This window comes from Poecilia reticulata, chromosome 12, assembly GCF_904066995.2.
Source record: "Poecilia reticulata chromosome 12, P_reticulata-male-v2, whole genome shotgun sequence".
NCBI classification, from domain to species: Eukaryota; Metazoa; Chordata; class Actinopteri; order Cyprinodontiformes; family Poeciliidae; genus Poecilia; species Poecilia reticulata.
In genome coordinates this window covers 17,246,521-17,269,850 of record NC_088841.1, presented here as the reverse complement: position 1 = coordinate 17,269,850, position 23,330 = coordinate 17,246,521, and the positions used below count along the sequence as shown (strand labels likewise).

At 37.6% G+C, this 23,330-nt stretch overlaps 2 protein-coding genes across 8 annotated transcripts in view; both read right to left on the bottom strand.

The window, feature by feature from the left end:
• rabgap1 (RAB GTPase activating protein 1) overlaps positions 1-16,832 on the bottom strand; it is a 75,259-nt gene extending 58,427 nt beyond the window's left edge. For 2 of the 3 annotated variants that reach the window (XM_008424026.3, XM_081613333.1), the window contains exons 1-6: positions 16,676-16,832; positions 6,757-6,992; positions 4,915-4,944; positions 3,924-4,179; positions 3,346-3,559; positions 3,038-3,212 (exon numbers count right to left, since the gene is read on the bottom strand). In XM_008424026.3, coding sequence (XP_008422248.1) covers positions 3,038-3,212; positions 3,346-3,559; positions 3,924-4,179; positions 4,915-4,944; positions 6,757-6,909 — 828 coding nt within the window. In that variant the 5' untranslated portion in view covers positions 6,910-6,992; positions 16,676-16,832. The remainder of the gene's footprint in view (positions 1-3,037; positions 3,213-3,345; positions 3,560-3,923; positions 4,180-4,914; positions 4,945-6,756; positions 6,993-16,675) is intronic. The other variant, XM_008424027.3, reaches the window with a different exon arrangement.
• A 1,754-nt stretch (positions 16,833-18,586) lies between these two features.
• The window catches only part of rc3h2 (ring finger and CCCH-type domains 2), a 32,137-nt gene continuing 27,393 nt past the window's right edge, over positions 18,587-23,330 (bottom strand). For all 5 annotated transcript variants that reach the window (XM_008424022.2, XM_008424018.3, XM_008424023.3 and 2 more), the window contains exon 20: positions 18,587-23,229. In XM_008424022.2, coding sequence (XP_008422244.1) covers positions 23,088-23,229 — 142 coding nt within the window. In that variant the 3' untranslated portion in view covers positions 18,587-23,087. The remainder of the gene's footprint in view (positions 23,230-23,330) is intronic.

The following is a 23,330-nucleotide window of genomic DNA, read 5'->3' as shown; positions in this document are numbered from 1 at the left end:
GGCTTGTTTTAGTAGTTAATGTGAAAACATGCCAAGAGGTTAGCTTTTTTTTTTAAATTTCCTTTTAAGTCACTAGGTTGCAAAGTAGGTGTTTTATTATTTAACCCTCCCGTGGTCGTAGCGTGATGCTCAGGAGGAACAAGGCAAAAGTCACAATCAGACAGCGGTGAAGCGGGGGGTGCTGGAGAAGGATTGCCCATCAGTTCCTGAAACCATTCAAAATAAAAACCTGTAAAAGCACACATGGGGTCAGTGAGACCCTGCCAGACCGTGCACTTGTGGAGTCCAAATGACCCTATCTCTTACAACTGCAGGAGGGTTAAAAGCACCAAATCATATCCAAGTATAAAAATAACATAGCCTCACTCTTTTCAAAATGTTTTATTTTCATCGTCATACTAGTTTAACATACTGTGCAGCCCGAGTTGAGAGGATACGTAACGAGCAAAAGCGGATGCACGATATATTGACGCCAACATTGGTATCGGCTGATGTTGGTGTGTTTCCCTCGTCTCGTCAACTGTTTGGAGGGGAAGTTGAGGAGGTTGGTCGGTTAACATAATTTTTTGAAGAAGAATTAGCCGGTTGAGGTATGGCCCCTTAACACTAAACAGACAAGTCTGGATTACGAGAAGCAGCAGAACAGGTTCTGGTAAATCTCCAAAATCAAAACTGGGTACAGGTAGAGCCTGCCAAGTGGGAAGTGATAATTTAGTCACATTCTCTAAATGTACCTTTCCCCCAGTGAGTCCTTTAACTTTAGATTATTACAGACAGATGTGCCTGTGTTAAAGAAGACCCCTCCATCCCGTCTTGAGGCTCATTTTAAAGCACTTTTTGATCATTTCTGAAAGTGGTAAACAACAAAGCTTTTGAGTACAGGGAGATGATGCGGGGCAACTGCTGTTACCGATGAATAACAAGACCTTTTTTGTTTATTTAGACCTGAGAATAAAGCAGTGTTTGTTTTGTCCCTGGCAAAGACGAAGAACATTAGGGGACTGCTGAGGGGCTATTTCATAAGGCAAGAAATGAGAATGGAAGTGAGCGTTGGAGGGGGGGTTAAGAAAGCTAAATGGAGGGGGTCTTACCCATGTGTTGATAGAAAGAATAACATTTAACACAATAGAAGTGTTGTTCCCTGTTCAGTATAATGTTCAAGTAACTGTTTCCAGATTTTATTGTTTTCAGATGGATTTATTCTTCTGCAGCTTGAAAGAGCTTTTCCAGCACACTCATTGTAAATGTATGTAGTCTGATATATACCAACTGGACATTTACCAATTCTCATATATCCTCCCTCCCCCACTGAAAAAAATAAAAATAAAGAAAGGAACTTGATTCCACTAAATAAACTATCTTTTCTTCTCTCTTTTTTTTTTTTTACATTTCTAATTTAGGAAGCCAAATCCAACAAAAACCAACGTGAGATTTAAACAAAGAGCTAACACAGAAAGGGTTCGCCTCTATGATGTTTCCATAAGTTTTACACCAGGAACGTTTCTAATTTTAAGAAATTGTAAACATTTTAAAGTCTACAATTCATACAGAAAATATCAGGCAAATTACCACTAAACTTTTAACATTTTTTTACATTAATTGGAGCACGCAATCTTGATAAGTATAATTATGGAAATTTAAATAGGAGAATAAGTTTAAACTACATTTCTAAAAAAAAGTCGTGAAACTGAGCAGATGTGTTCTGCAAAGCCTAATAAATACATCTATGCTGACAACCAGCAACAGCGAGCTGAGAAAAGAGAAATTGCTGGGTGTGAGACACAGTGGGGCTCTCCATCAGGAAACCAGCAATTATTGGAAACAAGCTAAGGGGCCCTGAGTCCACAAAGGAGGTGGTGTATAGAACAGGGGAGTAGCATGCTTCATGCATGCACAGTGAGAAAATACACTTTTTTTTCTGAGCTCAGAAAATGTTTTAAGCAGAAGAGAAGAGTGTGTGTAGCTCAGGACTTGGGTGAGAGCAATGAAAAATAAAAGTGGGGTCAAATTAAAACTGAAAACGTGAAGAAAATGAGAGAACTGGGCCACAGAAAATTCAAGTTACTTAGAAAAAAACTAATTGTTACAGAGAAATATCCTTGTTTGAATGTGTGAGTGTGAATTTGACTGTGCTAGCGCTCTTTAAGTTCTATGGTGTGAGCATATCTATTCTTGGTTGGTGTCTGAGGCTCTGGACAATGGGATGAAGTGGGACTATTAAAGCAGTGTCTGTCTGAAGGCTCTTAGTTACACTGAGTGCTTTCATGTGGGAGGAATCAGGTCACTGAACACAGCAGCTGTACTTTAACCCAATTTTTCAGTAAATCTGTTCACTCTTATCAAATCTGTGGAGCCTTTTACATACCTGTAATGTTAATTCCTTCAGTGTGTTTGCAAAAATGCAAACTTGATGTTTATCTGAATGGCTTGATGGCATAAATATTTCACTGATCTATTAGATTTCAATTCTGTTGCATGTACTTTTTCTGCCATGTGCAATGTTCTCCTGTTACTTACAATCTATGCATTATTTTTTTTAAGTTATTCCTGGTTCTGTTATTCTATGTTTGGCTAAGTGCTCATGAAGATTTTTATGCATTCACTGTGTTGCTGCGTTTGGAAGACAGTGCCCATATGGCACTGTTCTTCCAAACTTTCCAAACGCACTATTGGCCCTTCATTCCAAACAAGCCGTGTTTGTGTGAAGCCATGATTCTTTCCTGGACCAAGTTAGACCTACTTTTTAAAATAATGTTTCTTCCCTTGATGAAGCCATTAACAGTACCTACTCTGTCTTTTCCAAATGAAAATCTAGCCTAGGTTCTTTTTTTCTATTTCATTCCTCTCCTCCCAATTAGTACACCAATTGAATTTGTTACACTGGACAGCACCTGGAATATTTTATTTCTTAAAGTGCTCTCAGATGACATTTGTTGTGAATCGGTGCCACATAAAATCAAATAAACTTACCGTTACCTTGGCAGCAAAGCCTGAGATACATTTTGTATGTTTTATAAAGTATAAACCGAATTCTTACCGCCTCTCGGATTTGGCAGCGGAACACGTGAATCCTGAAGATCTCTGCGTTGTGGTGGCTCTCGGTGAAGGCGAAGCAGTCGCTCTCTGGTGTGCCATCGTGGCCTCGGACACAGAACAGGATCTTATAAATGGGGTAATTGGCAATTTCTGTGTTGTTGTGGGGGTCCAACAACCTGTTAAAACAAGAAATATGATTTTTTTTTTTTTTTTTTAAGTGTTTCAAGTGTTCTGTTCAGTTTCTTATGTCCCATGTGTACAACATTTGTGTTTAAATAAGTGCTCACTCAACCTTTTTGTTGTACCAACCTGACAGTGCCTTCGGACACGCCTGGCACTGAAAGTGTGACATCCAGTGGGAGTTGGCACTGCCCTCGGAGAATGCTCATCATACGAAGGGCCTCCACTTCACTGCGGGGGGCGTTGACGGAGGCACACCCCAGATATGTTAGCTGGCTGAACACAACGCTGTCCTCGTCCGGGATTGGACTGCAGGGGCTTCCCTCTGATGACGATTCATCTGCTGCAGAGCACAGGAGTAAAAAAGCAAGGAGAGGAGAGACGACGTTTACTTTAAGGCTGAAACGATTAATCGGATTAATCGTGCTGAAGCAATTATTGAAATAATCGCCAGTTTATTGAGTAATCATTTAATCGTTAACTAGTGTTACGCAGATCTGCTTATGGGTGCAGATGTGGGTGAATAAACATGTGTGCCACTCTGCAGCACTTCTCAGAAGGTGAAAAAAATCTGGTCCAATTAGCAACACCTTGAACTCAGGTAATATAAGGAATCCACCAACCATTTGGCTGGTTTTCCAACAGAGCTGAGGAAGGCAGCCCCCACTTTACTTGTTTAAGACTGAAACAGTGCCATCCTTCCTCACCTCTGTAAGACCTCTCATTCAGCTCGCTCTCCTGGGCCGTCTGAACAGGGAGCACAATCTCCAGCTTGGGCGGAGGCGAACTTAACGGGTCGGTGCCTGCCGGTACGGGGAACGTCACGTTAGGAAGATCCCCATGGTCACTGGGGCCGAGGCTGCTCATCGCCTCTGATCCGAGCCCAGCGTCTGCCACCGACGGGTCCATGAGAACGTCCTCCAACTCCCTTTGGAGCTGCTGCTCACTCCCATTCCCCACAATCTGATGCACGCACGTCAAAATAAGACAGAAATACAGGGGCAAAAAATATTGCAAGTTAATATCCGGATAAGAAACATAAAGACCTGCGCAACAATCGCCGTGAGAGACGGAAGCCGACAGCAAGCTCATCCCAACCGTTTACTGACAGCTTACACCTGATTTCACAATGCAGTTTGAGTGATTGTAATCTTCTTTTAAAAAAATAAATAAAGTTTTGCTTAGTGATGGTTTTAAAGATATATTTTCATCAGCTTTCATTTAATATTAGTGATTAGTAGAAGGTCAGTACAGGGTGTATAACATCTCCACACGGAGGGCAGAGTGAAATAAGACAAACTGCATCGGAGGCTTTTTGGTACTGACCGAGATCAGTGGCTTATTGTACTGTTATTGGAAGGCAAACTCAATTAAGATAATATCTAGGCCATTTTCTAATACCGTTTCACTCAAACGTCCATTTCCAGCTCAATGGATGCTACACAAATAGTTCATTACATCACTTATTTACAGGTATAGCTGCGAGCTCTGGCAGGTAGCGTAATACCATCAGTGTGCACCATCATTAACAGCCAAATATTGCAGTTACCCCACAATAACAAGTGAAACAAATACAGGAAGCTGGAATAATCACAGACAGGATCACCACTAAATCACATCACAGAGATAGAGCAAAGGAAAGCAAAAGAAATTGCTCTCAGAGAAGGAAAAGAAAATAAGCAGGAGAAGAGGACTGACCTTAAAGCTGACCCCTTCCTCTGAAATCACCTGCATAACAAACAACAAGTTTAGACACACTGGCTCCTCTCCTGACTAGATGAGCTGGCTGGGGGGCAAATGTGCAAGAAAATATGTCGCCCAAAAAAAAAGAAGGAAAAAAGAAAAAAAAGAAAAAAAGCATGATATCAGAATGAGTGGGGCTCAATGGATGGAGTGATTTCTTTCTACAACGTGAGGAAAGTGAACGGGTGCCGGTCGGGCGCTGCTTTTCACATATCTGACAGCAAGCTGAGGATGCTGAGAAGGCCTCAGGAAAGCTTCACTGACTGCTGATCAAATCAGCTAAAAGGGAAAGTGCTTTATCCACAAGCATTATGAAGCAGCAGAAATACCAATGATCTGCAAATAGATATGCCACTCCATACTAATCTAGCGCCATCTACTGGTACAACAAAGGAATTAGGGGTGAAGGAAACCTTGGGAAGAGTATAAGACACCAGCAAAACCACTTAGTCCAAAATCAAAGTGAAAATGCTAAACTGTACCGATAACCAGTCTCAAAATCCATGATCATCCGGAATAAGTGATGAATAGCAATTAACTAAACTGTAACAAGGTAAAGCTTTGTTTACCACAACACAGTTCATTAAAGCATAATTTTATTAGAGCCAGCTGACTGACAGAAGATGGCGGTAAAGAATAGCCTTTCATTGTCTAAAGGTTTTAGACTGCAGACAAACGGCAAGCTTCTAATTTATATAATTAACCAGAGATAACAAGGTTTAGGAGTGTGTTAATAAGAAAATGTGAAAGCAAATTACTCAGATCTAAATTTATGAGAAAAGTATAGAATGAGAATTAAAAAAAACAAAACAAGAAACGGTTAGTCATATGGTCGGGAGTGAATGCAATCTAAACTACACATGAGAAAAGGTGAAAAGGTTTACAGGCGAGTGATGAATCAATTTAATCCTTACAAATGGTGACCCCTTAATCTGCAAATAAATAAATAAAACTTCATGTAGATCAACTTTGCTCTCGCATTAGAGAACGCTGACATGTTGCTATTTACCCTGTAGGACAAATTTTGATGTTATTGCAAAATGCCTTTCAATAGTTTTCATACTCCTTGACTGTTTTGTCATGTTGCAACCAAAACCTTCAACACAAACTAGTGCAGCGCTGTAAATCTGGACCAAAGTAATAGCATGAAACCTGAAAATGTGACATGCAATTTGAAATTCAACTAGAAATTATATGTTTCAATTTGATTGGGTTTAATCCGTTTTGCAAAGAGAAGGAGTAAAAATGTCCGTCTCTGCATGTATAAAACAGGTAGAGATTTAATTTGAAAATACTCGCAGCTGTAATTGCAGCAAGACAACACAAGGAAACACATTCCAGATACTTAAAAGTAACTCTGTGTATGTGTGTGCGCACGCCAGTGTTTAAGTAGGTATGCGTGTGTTTGTCTGTGATTAGAAAGCAATTTGTAGCGTTAGATTTTCTGTTTTATTATAGTTTTGTATATTCAATTTTATAACGTGTCAAGGGACCACAGATGCAATGAGGTACAGCCCATCAAATGGTGACATTTATGTTTAAGCTGTACATTGTAAAGTTTATAAAGTTTATTACTATTATTATTTTAGAAATGTGAAATTTACAGTTATGCTCTACTTATTTCTGGTCTGTCACATAAATTCACTGCAAAATACATTGAGGTTTGTGGTTGTAATTCAAGAAAATCTGAAAACGTTTTTGGGGGTATGAATACTTTCTGGAAGTCCCCACCCTTCACCACCCCCTCGAAAAAGATATGGTGCTGGCCCTTGGTCCTTCCACACCACCCGTCCTTACCTTCAGTCCTGTCTTTTCGTCATCACTACCATTATTCGTGGATGAAGGTGTCTCGTCCCCCAGCCGGGACACGAGGACAAAGTCCTCACTGTTGAGAGTTGACACAGAGTCTGAAGATACGCTAATCTTCCCCACAGAGCCCTTGTCATCCATGGCTGCCACTTTTAATTTCGACCCTGCTGCTCATGAATGGAAGACAGGAGGAGAAGGTGTAGGGAGATGATGAGCAAAATCACCTAGAAAAGCAAAAAATAAATAAATAAAATTCATGATGATAGCAGTCATGAAGGAAATTAAAGCTTCTTTTGGTCAAGCAGAAACTTGACCCGAACTCTAACAATGAGGAAGAATCTGATTTATTTTTAAATTTTTTTTTTTTTGAACAGCTGAAGGAAAAACATAGAAATTAAAAGTGAAGTTCAGTTTAAATGTTAGCAATACATAATTGAAAATAAAAACGTAGCAAGCAGAAAGTTTCTTTTTTCTCTCCTTAGAAATGTGTATTTTAGCAGAACAAATAAGATGAATGCTTAATTGCTTGCTGCAAAGTAAAAGTCGGGCTGATCCAAATGTAAGTAAGGAACTAAATAAAAAGCTACTTTGTCATAAAGTCAGTATTTCCCCTTAAAATAAATGTTATATTCACTGGCAGTCACAGCTGTCAAATACAAGAATATGAAGCCATGAAGAAGGTGTCAACCCTTCTTCATGTTTCTTCAGGAACCATTCAGGAAGAACGGTTTAAAAGAAAGTTCTGGAAGTGACTACTTCCTGGTTCTCCCCTTGCTTTTCTCATCTCCTTCTTCTATTTTCTCTGGATTTTCCTTACTTTATGTGTGAACCTCCCTTTCTACTTAAACCACCTCCAACAGCAGAACAAAAAAGAAGAAAAGATCACACATTTTCTATCACTCCAGATATGATTGTCACATATTATTGAAAATAAAAAACTCTAAAACTTTGTTCATTTTTTTTTTTTTTTTTTGCTTTTACAGTGATGTGCTGCCAAAAATGTCATCAACACCAACTAAACACGACAAACTTACAGCTGTAACTGTAACAGCAACAAGTGCTGCTCAGAGGTTCCTGGGTGTTAACTTTTACTACCCTTCTATTGCAGAAACGCAAAGATTCACAATGCAATACACGATATGACCCAACTGAGAAACCTGTTACTACAGTCTCGCTCACACGTGAGCCTCACACAAACACGCTTGTGCTGGATCCCATCACTGTTTTTAATGATCATTGCTCCTACATAACCCATTTCTCTCGTGTGCTACAGCCTGTCATCCGCCTTATGCTGGTTATCTGAATTTACCAGTTTTTTGCATGTTTCCACTGTTGTTTTAACAATTTACCATTGATGATGAGATCCAAGTTCTTGAGGCTAGAAGGCCTCCACGCCATCACCCTAAACTTTAAGTCCCTTCACAGAGTTTGTGTCAGACTCAAATCAGAACCTCCAAAAAATAAGTATCTACTCAAAAGAAGAACACAATACGTCATTCATAAAATTACTAAACAGGAAACATGGAGATGTTAACCTTGCATGAATGTATTTCTTTACTTTTTATAGAAAGCATTGTTTTGTTTTGTTTTTTTTATTTAATTAACCAACATTATATTCTTGACAGCTTATATAAACACAATCCACTCCGAATGACTGCCTGGAAAGGTGAGCTAGCTGTGCAGCTGTACAAAGTGTTAACACAAAACGTTATAGATTTTTATTAAGGAAGATCATGAAGACTATCGGAGGATGCTGACAGCAAATCACTTCCATACTCCACCACCACCCAACCTCGATGTTTCCAAATGTTCTGTTTTCAATGTGAGGGTTTTAAGTCGGAGAAAGGAGGATTTAGTCTGATTGTATTTAACTGAAATCTGCTCTACTCTCCTGGTTTGCTGTTCTGCTACATCAAATGGGAACTGGGAAACGAGAACTTCAGAAATCAAAATTATTGCATTTAAAATCATGCTAATCTTGAGGCATGTAGAAGGCAACAACAGGTTCATTTTATGGGTGGGCATTTATTGTATTGTATTCTTTACCATATGTCATGATTAATTTCTTATGATAAGAATTTTGATTGATTGTTGTCACAGTGAATTCTAATTAACAATGCTTAAAACTCTCCAAAACTGTCCGTATTGTTGGGATTGTTTTACCACTTTCTCCACTGTTTGTTCAACAAGAACATGAATAAATATAAAATACATTTAAAAATATGATTAAATGTGGTTACTGTGTGCAGCCTAGTGATACAAATCACATCTTTATGTGGCCGGTGTCCTAAAGAAGCACATTCCAAATGTTTTTCGAGAGCAGTGTTTGTGGAGCTGTGATTGCCGTCACAGCCATAACCTAAAGTTACCTTAAAAAAAGGCAGGAATAGATAGTTCTTATAATTTTTTAGCATTCTCACAATAGTACCACAAAATACTGTGACTAAACTTAAAAGTCCACATTGCTCCAATTCATTTATGTATCAAAAAGCAAGAAAAGACTAGAAACCACATGATGGGAAAAGAAAACTCAAACAGCTGTGTCATGACCGTTAACGAGTACTCACACACACAGGAGCACATCTGTATGGATGCACACACAATCTAACACTGCCTATTTAACTGGCAGCTCTGACGCTTACAATGGCCGCCTTGTCACCCTGTCTTCTTCCTTGGCCTCAGCAACAGATCTCTGCCTGCTCCTGCCAAGCCATGCTGTTCTTTAGCAGTGCCTTGCTGCGACTTCAGGGACAAATCAATTATTCCTCATAAGAGACGCTTACTTTTTTTTAAAACTGAACTAATGTGCATAAAAAAGGCCTACAATTTAGTTTGCAAGCTGTATCGTCCAGCACATTTCTGAATACTATTTTTTAATGTCAATTAAAAATGCTGAAGAAACTGAGTATACTTCTATCTCAAAAAGAATAAAAATTTATAATGCACCAAGACACTGTAGTTTTTTACTTTTTAATCAAGCAGAAATCTGCAACCAAAAAAAAAATCCTCTTCTAAACCGACTCCTTTTTTTGTCATCAGTGAGTCCCTATATATGTTTATATGTTCATAGATGTATAATAATAGTGCTTTAGCGCAGTCAGGTCTGCATTTTTTAGGACTACAACCCCAAATTATTAAATTAGAATCAGTTACATCCAATTTTATTAGCATACAAATTACTCTGCAACCTACAAGTGATGTGATGTGAAAATACTATTTTACCAATAAAGACTAACAAAAAAGGGCCCTTCTATATATGGTGGTAGTGAAACAGAAACAACATATCTCTGCAAATTGTATGATTAATGTCAAAGCAAGTGTAAAGATGTGGACTGGAAACTGGAAATCAACTGTGCCCATTTGCATTTTGTTTTGCTTTGCTCACTCGCCCTCCTCAGCTGAACGGTCTGTTCTGGGGCTGCCAGATGGGTCCTATGTGCACCTCAGGAGAGGGAGCACCACACAGAGAAACAGAGAGCATTTAGAGCTGCCCCTTTCAAACTGTCGTCAAGTCTCTACTAGAGATGCAATAGGAAGCAAAGGAATGTAAGGTGAATCTGAACCACTAATAAATTTGAGTTTAGATTCTAGACGTCCTGAGGACCCAATAGCTATCCCACTTCAGAGCCAAATGAGAAAAGTGCTCCTCCTGTACTGCTGAACAGACTCCTAGACTACAACAAACCCCTTCACTGTGAAAGACCAAGCATCAGACATGTTGTATTTTTTTTTTTTTTTTTTTACAAATGCTTCATTAGCAGTGATGTGTCACAACTTCTTTAGAAAGAGCAGAACTCTGGAAACTTGACACTTGGCTGTAAATGTTCAAGCAATTATATCCATCATAATGGGTAATAACTAGAGGTGTGCCAATCGATCGGCCACCGATCATAATCAGCCGATTTTCATGAAAAAGTGTATGATCGGTGATCGCCGATCACGGTCTCTTGTTGCCGATCACACAAACCGATCACCTGCATCTCATTTCGCAGCCTGCCTGTGCAGCTGGTCTCCTCTTTCCTTCACACTGCGCAAACGCGCAGCAACAAATCCTAAGCGATGAGGAACTATAACGCACTGAGTGAATGGGGAAGTTGGCGTGTTGCGGCGGGGGTGGAGCAGGTCAAAATGCATCAACACGACGAATCTAATATGGCATAAATACAAAGCCATACTTGATGGAGTTTGGCTACATCGAGGTTCACTGCAGTAAAAAAGACATATGGAGGATCAGATAGCAGGTAAAGCAGCGCACAGCTACAAACACTCACCCGGATTAGCACGACGGACAGAAAGTTGAACAAATAACCCGCAAAATGATTTAAGTCTTCGAGCTGCGATGTAAGACGCTGGTTCTGCTCTCGCTGTTGAACCGCTGCTACGCACTACAGGTAGTAGTATTTCACAGACGGAGCGCCGCTTCTGCTCCACCTGGTAGTGACTCTCACACCGAACCTCTGCTTAAAGCTGCAGCATCCAACTTAAAAAAATACATTTTACATACGTATTAAAACTTTTGCTGTCCTAACATGAGACAGATAATCTCTGAAAAAATAATCGATCTCCTCCCTGCTCTGCATAATTACTCCGCTCAGTCAGAAATAGCCACTCAGAACTAGCAGTAATCAGCTAGCCGCCATGCTATCAGGAAGTTTTCATTCAGTAATTCAGGATTGTTTATTGTAATGGATCCTGTATTTGCCTTTGAATGTTAAGTTTTATACTTGAATTTTTTTGGCAATGTTGAGAGGTTTTATTTTGACTTTTTGCATTATTTAGCCTCTTCAGAGCCTATCAGTCTGTTAAAGATGGTATTACAGATAGCAGTACAATTTGCACAATGCCTGTTTTGTTTTGTTGGAAAAAGTTATTAAAACAAGTTTTTGTCTAAATTAAGGTGAATTTGTGGTTCTTTTTTCCCACATAATGTAACCAGTAGTGCTTATGATTAAAAAAATAATAATTATGTGATCGGTATCGGTGATCAGCTGTGATCGGCCCTCATGGGTGATCGGAATCGGAAGGAAAAAACCTGATCGGCACATCTCTAGTAATAACTAATAATAATCAAACCTTGTTGAAAATACTAAGAAATCTTTTTTGAATTGAAATTATTTGATGTACCTTTGGACAGATCTGTGAAAACGGATGATAGTAATATTAAATTCATAACATGATATGACATTTGTTTTATTCTAGGCACTTGTATGATAGGGTATGTTTTAATTATAATTAGGGATGTACCATCAACTAACCAAAGAATTGAATAGGAATTTTCCTTTAATAATTTCTGACCAGTAATCAGCTGGTCCAATACTGAAAAATCAAAATGTTCCTATTCCTTACGTGCATCAAAGTAACCACCATATATCATTTTTAGTTTGCATATACATCAACAAACCACATGCATGTATTTCGAGAACAGACATATGCTATCAGGGTAATATCATATTTTATGTATTTTCTGTTGGATTTAAATTATTACCACTACCAAAGAACCTGAAGAACTTTTGTAGAATCTGTTACTCACAGGTTTTACAGAAGAAGTAAAAATTAAAATTGACAGGTTGGACTTCTAGGAGAAATCAGTGTCCATTAGAAAAAGCCTAATTGATGCACATATAATTTTACCAAACAGAAAAAATCCAAATAATCCCTAAAAAACTCAAAAGAGCTGCAATTTTCAGAGCAGCGTAAGAAAAGCTGAAGCATTCCTGGACAAGAAAATCAATAAAGACTTCCGTGAAGGACACAAGTGTCAAGTGTTAAAACAAAGAGATGGGAGGAACCCATTAAAAGCTCAGAAGATCAAATAATGGAATGAAGACGAAAATGTAAAAAGTTATCGTACGCAGGGCTTAAATTATTCAAAGTGCTAAACAAAAAATTTTGCATTTATTTTTAGTAGGGCTTTTATTACCATTTTCTCATTTAGAAACTTTATAGATGAGCTATGAAAAAGCTAGAAATTATTCAACCTTGTATATAGTAATAAATATATCGTAAAAAATTTTAACTCAAAACCACGGAAGGTTGTTAAATAAATGACTGACCTAGCGCCCCAACTACCAGGCTCAGGGAGTTTCCAAGTATAAATGCAATTGTTAAGTTCTACACAGAGTTCTCAAACATTTTCTGAGATTAGGAGTCTGATGTGTAATTTCACAAAAACAAATTCAGCCACAAAGTTTAAAATCTAACTAAGCAAAGTTAATTTTCAGTTCAACTTGCAGGTTACAAAAACACTGCCAGAACTTATCCTGGGATCCCAACTGCAGTCATTTTCCCATCTGCCTGTATTCAGTCTTTTTCATGCAACAACTTATTTGTTTCCATCCACCACACTTGTTTTCATCTAACCCACTGACCTACTGTTAATGACGCCGTCTCTTTTACAAATATAAATAAGTCAAACAAATGGTGAACAGCTTATCTAATATGTAAGCGTTTCTTAATTCTCTACCATTCCATGGAATTACTTGAAGAAGTTTATATGAGATTTTATTAGGGTAGATCACCAAGTTGTTGCAACGTCTTTTTTTATTTTTTATGTTTTAATTAGTATAAAGTGTGATACAGCCATAAACTTTGCTTCCCACACTTTTGTAGCTGCGGGTTAGAAGCATCACATTCTGGAATTACATCCCTCAGGGCAACTTGAACATCCTCACTGCAGCCTGCAACAGCAGCGACTATTGTTCTCTGCGGGGAAATCTGCTACAAGCTTAATGGCCTTTGCATTCAGAACTGGAACCAGGTGACGCCAAGCGCACTGAGGCTGCTGACAAGAACAAGGACTGCCGTCATGGCTGCCTTCCAAGATGCTGGAGCTGGAGCGTGTCCAACGGATGTTAGGCTGGTGCAGAGACAGCTAAGTACACAGCTTTGTTATTCAATTGTGACAAAGTACCTTGCAATTAAAACTCTTGCAATAGAGAGGAGCAGTAATTATGTATTAAGTGAGGGAGTGTGTTCTAGGTCTCAGTGAAACACTGATTGTTGATGGCAGTACAGTTAATGTTTACAAAGAAACAAATTGGTGATTTGTTATTTCAGTGGTTTTGTGAACGCATCATCAGCTATAAAAGTGTATAACATCTGACTTGAAGGATTTAGACCATAAAAAAAAAGCTGACTAAGATTTTGTTTTTTCTTATGACTCTGTTATGCAATCACACAACTGTTCAGGATTTCTGACAGTAAAAACTGGCTTAGGCATTACAAGAGAGAAATATACAGAGTAACTCCTTTTACACCTCTTACTGAGTTTGCTCTGAAATAAGCAATGTTATAAAGATGAAGGTTTAGAATGGTTGCATGTACAGAAATTGTATACAAAGTTTTACAAAAGTAAAAGGGCATTAAAAATGTTATTAAAATATCAATTTGGAAACAATGTTTTTAAATAACTAACTGGTGAATATGTTATTTACCAGTCAGAATCAGATCAAATGTGTTCATTCAAAATACAAAGTCAATTCAACCAATGCTTCTTTCCAGTCAAGTTTCAAATTTGTGGCAAATATATCAACATATATAAAGTAAGCCTTTTAGTGTCATTTTTTGATCTCTAATCATGTGTAGTGATGGTTTTGTTGACAAGAATTGTCGCTGTAGTTTTCCTTAATTACAATTTTTAATGGATGATGGAAATTGCTGATATTTGCTTTTACAAATCCAAGCTGATCCGATATCAGTCGTGTTGATGCTAATGAGAGAAATTGACAAAATTATCATTAAAAATGACTTTTAGAAACACTGTAAACTTACAGAGAGATCAGGAAGTAGACCATCCTAAAATAAATGCAAAGTAAAATATGACAAAAAAATAAATTAAAGCGTTATGTGGAAATTAACACCATCATAGTTAATGAGGAGAAAAAAAAATAGAAATGCCCTGGGAAATCAGCTTGTTGCTAACTTATGGGCAACTAATACTGAATCTGTCTGATCAATGAACACCAGGTCACAATGATGACAACACAAATAGGTGTGAAAATTGTAACTGCAGCAAAAAAGGACTTGGCTATTGTCAACATCTGCGCGGTGTTTAATATAACATCAGCGGAAACACAAAAATTGTCAAATGTTTCTGTTTCTCTACGGAGGCAAATTCAGCATTTCATTCAGGCTACCAAGTCAGATAGACTTCAGCAGAGAGCAAGCTGAAGATACTGCAGCAAACTTGTTCTGTTTTAGCATTTTAAAAGAGTCCAAAGTGATCTATGAGTAAAACAAGTATCAAAACATACTGGCAAACTTTAGGAATCTAACAGTGAACATAACTAGCTAGCTTTAAGGGGAACACACAAGAGAGCTGCTGGCATTATTGTGAGCTGTACAAACGGTGAGATACCAAGATAGGATCTCTAATTATTTAGTAATGATTATTTTTGTAATAATTAGCCAATTCATTGAAATACAAATAAATTCCTATTCAACTCCAGAGCTGTGCAACACCAACTGCTCTCCTGATGATGCAATGATAACATCTCTCCTCTTGATAACAAATAACTACTTACATCCCATCAGAAAGGTTGCTTAACACTCCTTTTTTATCGCAATAAAGTAATGCCTTTAACAATTACGAATAAGAAAATCAAACAATTTTCCACATAAATAATGTTGAAAACAGCTATTATTGACTTTGAAATGATTTTCCAAAAGGCAAGTAAGTCATCTCTCAGGTAAAGGACAGATCCTGTAATTCCTTTTAGTTTTTGGGTTTTATTTGAAGAGCTAACTCTTTTAACACATAGTTGTTGTTTTTTATTAAATAAATGCATCTACATTCAAAATGTGAAAGTCATGTTCTATAGTTTTATTACACCCAGAGTGATATAGTTTAAGGGTTAAAATTCTTTGCCTGAAAGTCTTGAGCGAGCATTATGTCACTGTTCAATCAAGGAATCAAGGTTCTGGTTATCAATGTTCACTCTGCATGATTTTCCTTCCACTCAACCTTTCAATAATAAGACTGGATAAGGCACTTTTAAATCTTTCTTTGTAATAATCATTTCATTGGGATGAACAGTCACGTCACAAGTCTTCCCCGTGATTATGTAACATTTCATTTCCATATACGTTTTGTTTTTTGTTTTGTTTTTTTATCGTAAATGATATTCAAACTTTCTGGCAACACAAAATTTGTGTGTTTTTATTAGAATATGTTGTAGGAAAAATAAAAACAATTCACTCTTCTGCTTAGTATATATTGAAATCAGAGAAGTTTCATTCAAGGCGTTATTAGCAGTTACATATAAACCATATAACTATCTTAAGTAACTGTAAAAACGCAAGAAAAATCTAAGTAAAGACCATGAAATAGCTGGCTTATTTTTTATTTTATTTATTTAATTTTGGATATACTCTGTGCAATATCCAGCAGACATATTTAGAGATAATTAGTACAACCAAGAAGACATTATAGAATCTTTAACCTGAAACCCTTCTAAACAGTCATCTGAACAAAAACCAAACAGTTTCTGTTTGATAATGTTGGGTGAGCCTCGCCTCCTCTGATGTTAACTTATCGCTTCGATTTGTTAGCCATCACCAATCTGCTTAACGTTAGCTAAGATAGCAACAGTAAAAATCGACTTCAAGTAACTCAAACGTTTCATTACACATTTACCGTTTGGGCACGCTATCCCGTCACCGCTACGTAAGTAATGTAAACTGCTACGTTCAAGTGTTTGCGAGTATTTCCTGAATTAACCCAGCTGGCTTGCTGGCGTTGGCCACAGCCTCACAGGCCATTACTTTATTATGGCTGCTGAGCTAACGCCTGTTAGCAATGCTACCCGGGCAGTTCGCACCAACAAACAGCCGCTTATCCTCAAAACGAATGTGACAGTCACTTCCGGCTTTGAAAATATTAAGCATGTGCAAACGCAAACCCGCTTACCTTTAAGTCCACGGATTTCTTATTCCAATGGCGTTTGACACAGCATTGCACTTTCTCGGGAACATCGGCAGCGAGCAGCATCCAGGAGAGCTGTAAACACAAGCCCAACCAACCCGCTGACACCTACACTGCGCATGCGCATACTGGCGCTCCTCAGTCCTGTACCCAGAGTGCTGCTGCTGAGCCAAGTGAGGTGAGGCGTTGGCCTCGGTGACCTGGGGTTAGATGCTTCTTGGTTAAAAGAAAGAATTCTATCCTCAGCTCAAGTCTTTTTGTCAAGTCGGGGTATATTGCAGTTTAACTCTTTAGCAGGAAAACTTTGTTACTAGAAAAATTCATTTCAAGACTAGTGATATAAACAGAGTTCATTCAAATTAATCCTGTCGAAGAGGATGCTCAGGGTTGTAATTTCTCTTTAATGAAGAATCCTTCTTTGAGCTGTCATCTTCAAATGTAGTCCCAGTAGATCTTTACAACTTTGACAACCTACGTGCATGTGCTGTAGAAAAAAAAAAATCAAGCATCACCAAGAGGGACATCACCCAGACCTCAATAAACTTTAATTTTGTTAGTTGCATTGCACCTTTCCATTTAGCTGTAACCTATAATCTCTCTAACAGATGTCTACAGGTAGGTAAAATATTGACAACTGATAACCCCATAGATCCCATAGTCTTATCTTTTTAAAACCCATCAATTTAATAAGTGACTTACACCAAAGTCGAAACATTTGGAGTATTATCTAACATTTTATAAATGTAATAAGAAATTTATTTTTTTCTTTTTTTTTCACAGATACATTTTTAGAAAGAAACAATTCACCAAAAGTGGATCTTTTTGGTGAATTGTTGAACCTGCAGTATTCTCAAGGAATCGCTAAAAAGGACATGAGTAGCGTGAAAAAATATTATTCAGCTGCAATTTGATTGAGAAGAAAACAATTTATTCACATCATAGTTCTGCTGTTAAAGTGAAAGTCTGTTGTTGCCCTGTCACCAAATCACAGCGCAGTCTAGTGTGGACAAGCCCACTGTTCACCTTGAGTTGTGTTCGTGCTGGCCATTCCTGTCCAGCCGGTAAGGAGATTGTTGTTTAGTGACACATGGATGAAGTTTAATGCAGTACAACATTCTTTCACATTTTAACATAAAAAAATAAGAAAAAATCAAACTCAAGTAAAGAAATTTATTTTTAGTGTGCGGTTTAAAAAAAATCTTTTTTTCAACGCTTGTATAATTTCCTCTATGAGCTGGCTTGCTACTAAGTGGCAAGATATCAAAAATAGAATACTTTCATTCAAGTGCCCATCAACTGAAATGTCAAATCCAAACGCTTGTTGCTCATGACTAAGACATCTCGGTTGGAGTCGCAGTTAAAAATCTTAAAAGTGAAAAGTCTTGATTAAATGCACTTCATTTTTCTGTGTTTACTGGGAAGGATGAGAGAAAAAGTGTTTACTCTTTTCTTTCAAGCAAATCTTTTGTACTTCTTTATAGACCTTTGTTGAATTGGCCTTGAACTTGAATCATTATGTGACTTCACTTTTCCTGTTATGTCAGGTGACTTACATGCGCAGCTCTGGTTCACGCACTCTTCCTTCAGATGCTCTTGCGTACTTCTGGCAGTGTTCTTCTGAGTGTTTTTCTTCTGCCCTGTCAGAATTATATCTGTCTTTTTTCCTCTTCTGTATGAAACTAGTAGTTTCTGGTTTTTTTCTTTGTATTAAGCTTATCTTGCATAACACAGTGAGTTTTAAAAATCTATAATCTATCATTTTAATTCCTACCAAGAAATTCATGTGCTGTAGTAAAAAAAAAATCATGCAAACATACAATGAAGAAAACTCATTGACAACTGCTGATGTGCAAAACTGTCAAAAGACGAAAATAATAGAGGTTACAAACACACAGAAGCATTTCACAGCTCTCAGTTTATTAAAGCATGCAGTTTCATATACTCTAATGTTCCTTATTATAACACTCAGTGCAACACAGGAGTGGTTTCCTGCTCAGCCAGTCTCTAGGTCAGTGCAATACTGCTGAACAAGCCAGAAAAACACAGAAAATAATCAGTCAGTCAGTAAAACAATACACAGACTGCTTCATCAATTATTAATAGCACATAAATCATCATTATCACCACCATAGGGTTAGACCTAACTCCAGATCTGCATTACAAATACAGTAAGTAAAAGGGAAACCTTTCACAATGCAATATTTCCGAGGAAATAAATGGAATACGTAACAGTATTATTCATTTTTGGGACATTTTAAGAGGTTTTGTCTCAGAAGCATCAGACCTTCTCGGCTCTGAGACATTACACAACTGCCCCAAGGATTTGGAACATTTAAATAAATCTGATTATCACAGGCTGTAGAAATGAGCGTTAATACAAGTCCATCTAATGATGGTGCCAGACTGTATACAATGACAGATGTGTACCATCTCTTAAAAAATTCATTTACATTTCAATCGAACAATAGATTTGCAAATAAAATGTCTAATACAGACATGAATACTTCAAACATCAGTTCATTATGTTTCACAATCAACAAACAAGATTTTTTCCCCCCCATATAATTTAAAATATTCAGACACTTTGTTGTCTGATTTTAAAAAAAAGTTACAGAAAACTCATAAGTTTAACCAAAATGAGCAAACTTCAAAAATATCGAGAAGGAAAAAAAAAATAATAACACAACAACCAAATGTGGTTTTAATATCAACAATATTAATAAAGTCGCTGATAAACGATATTAAATTTTCCGAGCAAGCAAATAAGACGCTGCAAACAAACTTCAGCACTTGACGTGGCCACACAGTGGGCATGTGCAGAACTCTTACAGCGCCGGGTGTGTTGTATCACAACTACAGAATCATTGGTACTCCTCTGCAATCACAAGAGGGGCCGTGTCGCATGCATGTCACGGGATGCAGGTGGGCTGGCTGTGGGGTGGGCGGCGGACTTGTCCAGTGCAATTCGCCAGCAGGGCTCCATGGAAACTTCATAAACAAACACTTTGACTCAATACTCACGATAACTCCTTTACAAACAGTCCCATATGTGCCCAGCCCTTTTTTTCATTGATACTCAAAGCAGAGCCAATATTGATACTGAGAGGAGGAAAAGGAAACACCAGTAAAGTAAACGTTGGTAATAATATCATTGACACTTCACCACCACAATCCGCTCTGGGTGAAAGGATCACTCGGAGACGTGTGTAGAAAAAGCCAACTGAAGGACTCCCTGAGTGATTGATAAACGAAGGACCGAACCTCCTCCAACGGATCACAACACAACTTCAAGAGGAGCATCTCTGAGAAGTCAGGAACCTCTGAGAATATCACAGCTTCTGTGTAAGGAGTCTTAATAAGCCGTCAAGAGGACTGCAGGGACTGATTGTACTATAAACGACATGGCACTTAACTTTACATGACTTCAAAGGAGAAGTTGTAAACAGAAGCAGAGAGACTGTAGCTAGCCAAGCTTGGTTAAAATGTCCGTCTGCGCCAGCCCTCATCTTTTGCGTCCAGGAATCAACCGTACAAGGCAAGGCTCAAAAAAGTTAAATCGTTAGGTTAGGGGTGGAAACAACCAAAGAGTCTCCAGGCCTTCATTTTATATTTTAACACAGTGCAGCTACACCTACATTGTTGGTGAGAACGTAACATAATCATCGGCATAAATCTCATTAATTTTGGTCTTTTAATAAAGCATTTCTTCAACTTTGTTGAATTTCAAAAACAAATGTGGGAGCAGAAGTTTGAATTTATTTAGGATTTCCTCAAGAGCAATCAGTGTTAAACTTAAACCCACCATTAAGTGCTCTAGTAAGTTGAATAAGTTGAAGCTGGTTATTCGACCATTGTTCTCATCAGAAATTATTCAACTTAAATGTTTTCTGCCACTGATTTTGCTCTAAAGTAAAATCTACCAACTGTCAATCAAGTTTAGGTTAAGCCCTTGTAAAGAAACTAAATATTACGCTGACCTATCCATTCCAAAACTACTTCAAAAACGATGTTCTTTTCACCTGCGTTAACATTTTGGGTCACAGCTGCTTTGAAACATGGAGTAAAACTGTTTTTAGAATAGAAAAACCAAGATAACATTAAGTTTCTGGACTAGGTCTGATCTCAACCAGGAAAATTATGAACTATGGCTCAAAATAAAATTAGTTTCTGAATTCTGAATACAGTTTCTGATAAGAAGAGTGGTCAAACATTTAGACAAGTTAAGCTCAAATTGCCTGACAGTTACAAAACAATGTGTGAGACTGACATGCAAAATGTATCCTACCAGAAAAATTTAAATGATGTGAGATTCATGAATGTCTCACATCCTGTAGATCTAATTTTGAACTTATACAGCTTAACAAACTAAAGCTCCTGCACCAGATATGTGTTTTTTTAATTAGTTGAAATTATTAGTTCAAAAGTCCACAGAAGAAATTTTTGAAATGCATCAATAAAAGTCCAAAATAAATCAGTAATTGATTACTTAAACTTCTGGCCCACAGTGTAAAAGTGGGAACCTTAGAGGAAATTTCTACCAAAGCCTGAAACATTTCTAATATAATTTCACTTACTTCCCTTCAGAAATAATTTAAACAGACTTGAGGGGGTCTTGGTGAAGTTAACCGTTAACTCCAGTAAAGCAGATCATAGCGAACAGACCTTAAAGCCAGCAATCGACAAGAGAGCAAACATGAAAAACAAAGATCCAGATACAAAAATACCACAACATACAACTTCACAGAAGTTAGCGTCACTAAAACAAGAATAATCCAAATGTTTTGGAGAAGTTAAACAGTGATTTAGCGTGAAGAAACAACAGGTGGTGTTCCTCCATTTTTTTTTTGTTGACTTCACCTTTAAAAACATCCAGCACAAATTGTGACTATTGTACAGACAGCAGATAAAATGGACTGGGTAACAAAATGAGCATTTTTTAAAATAAATAATTTCATGAGCAAAATCCACAACTCTATAGGGAGATTGATTTCATAAAATCAAGGAAAGAGAGGCCACTGTTTGCACTATTGTTTCTCTGCACAGTTTCTTTGTGCATTTGACTGCTTTATGTTGACTTAAATGATCATTTCTGCTTCAAAAGCAAACCAGTGTCCTTGTTTATAAGTGCATGAATGCTAACATTGGGAAAAAAGTAATTGCAAAGAATTTCTACAAAAAGAAAGATAAGCATGACTTAAATTAAATTATGTAACCTAAGACCATCAAAGAATATATGCAAATGCGAGTTTTTGACAGGCACAGTGTCCTGTGACAGACAGTCAGAGGTCTGAATAGATATCTTATGACTCATTAAAAGTAATATGTTATCGGTGGATTTTAGATTTTCTCTCTGTCCTTTAAATATTTGCTAAATGAGCTATGCGTACTTTCTCAAATTTTCAGAAATTCCCTCAATCTGAAAACCTGATCAGTTCAACCCAAATGTTTATTTTGAATTATTTTTTAAATATTAAAAATAACAGCGTGTAATTTAGAATTTCTGTTTCACTTGTTAGGAATTGTAAATGCATAATGCACTGGCTAGGCTATGATCTGACGGGATCAACTAACTGAGAATAAAAACTACAGGTGCAAAGATAAAAATAATCCTTCAAATAAACAGAAACCTTTGCAAGGAAAACCCTTCCTGCAGGGTTTGTATGTTGAGATAAAGTGTTTTCTATGTGCTCAACAACAGTTTATTAATAGTTTTGTTGAAAGAGTCCTTAGAGGGTTATAACTGTGGTTAGTTAGTATCTCCTGAAGCAGTCTGTCTCACAGCACTTCTTGTTATGTTTTATATCCCTTTCTTTGAAATAAGGCATACTATGGAACAAAGAGACACCAAAAAATGTAAAAAGGTCACTTTGCCAAATGGCACAAAGCTGTGACCACATGAAGCTGTCCAGAGAGAGAGAGCAAACACAAAATATTAGGAAATACTGAAGGCAGAAAATAACTGACCAACGTTTCAAGATTTGAAAGAGAATAAATTATCCTACAAGAAGCTGTACAGATTCTAAATTCTCATGGATGCCTGCTTTTACGGGAAGTAATTCTTCAAAGGCACACGCTAAAAAGCAACCACACATTGAGAAATGTGGGAAAAACATGACCTGTTATTGGATGCGCTGTAAATAAATGTAGAATTTACTGGAGCATAACAAATTTAGTCCCCTAAGTCCACAAGTGAAGCTCTGGAAGATCATTGGCTTCAGTCACTTAGATCACTGCATGTCAAAGGTTCTGTTAGGTGATTTTTTTAGATGCCAAAACACACCTTCACCTATTAAAATAAAAAATAAAAAAATGAATTCCCTGTTGTAAAAGATTCTTGTTTGAGAAGAAGTGACTCAGCTCTTGATCAGTGCAGGACAGATTGTGTGTTCCTTTAGCTTCAGTTGAGCAGCATCTCCTTCCCAGGTGTCTCAGGATGAGTCCTGGTGGAGGAGTCGCGTAGTTGCGGAGGTCCAGTTCGTAACACCAGCTTCCTGATGCCCAGACTTCCTGATCCCAGCCCCATTGGGGACAAAGATTTCCTAGAAAATCCCAAATTCAAAAAAGCAGAATTGAAGAAAAGAAGGAGGCAAGGGAAGACGACAGGTTTAAAACAGCTGTAGATTTTTTTGGTTTAGTTTTA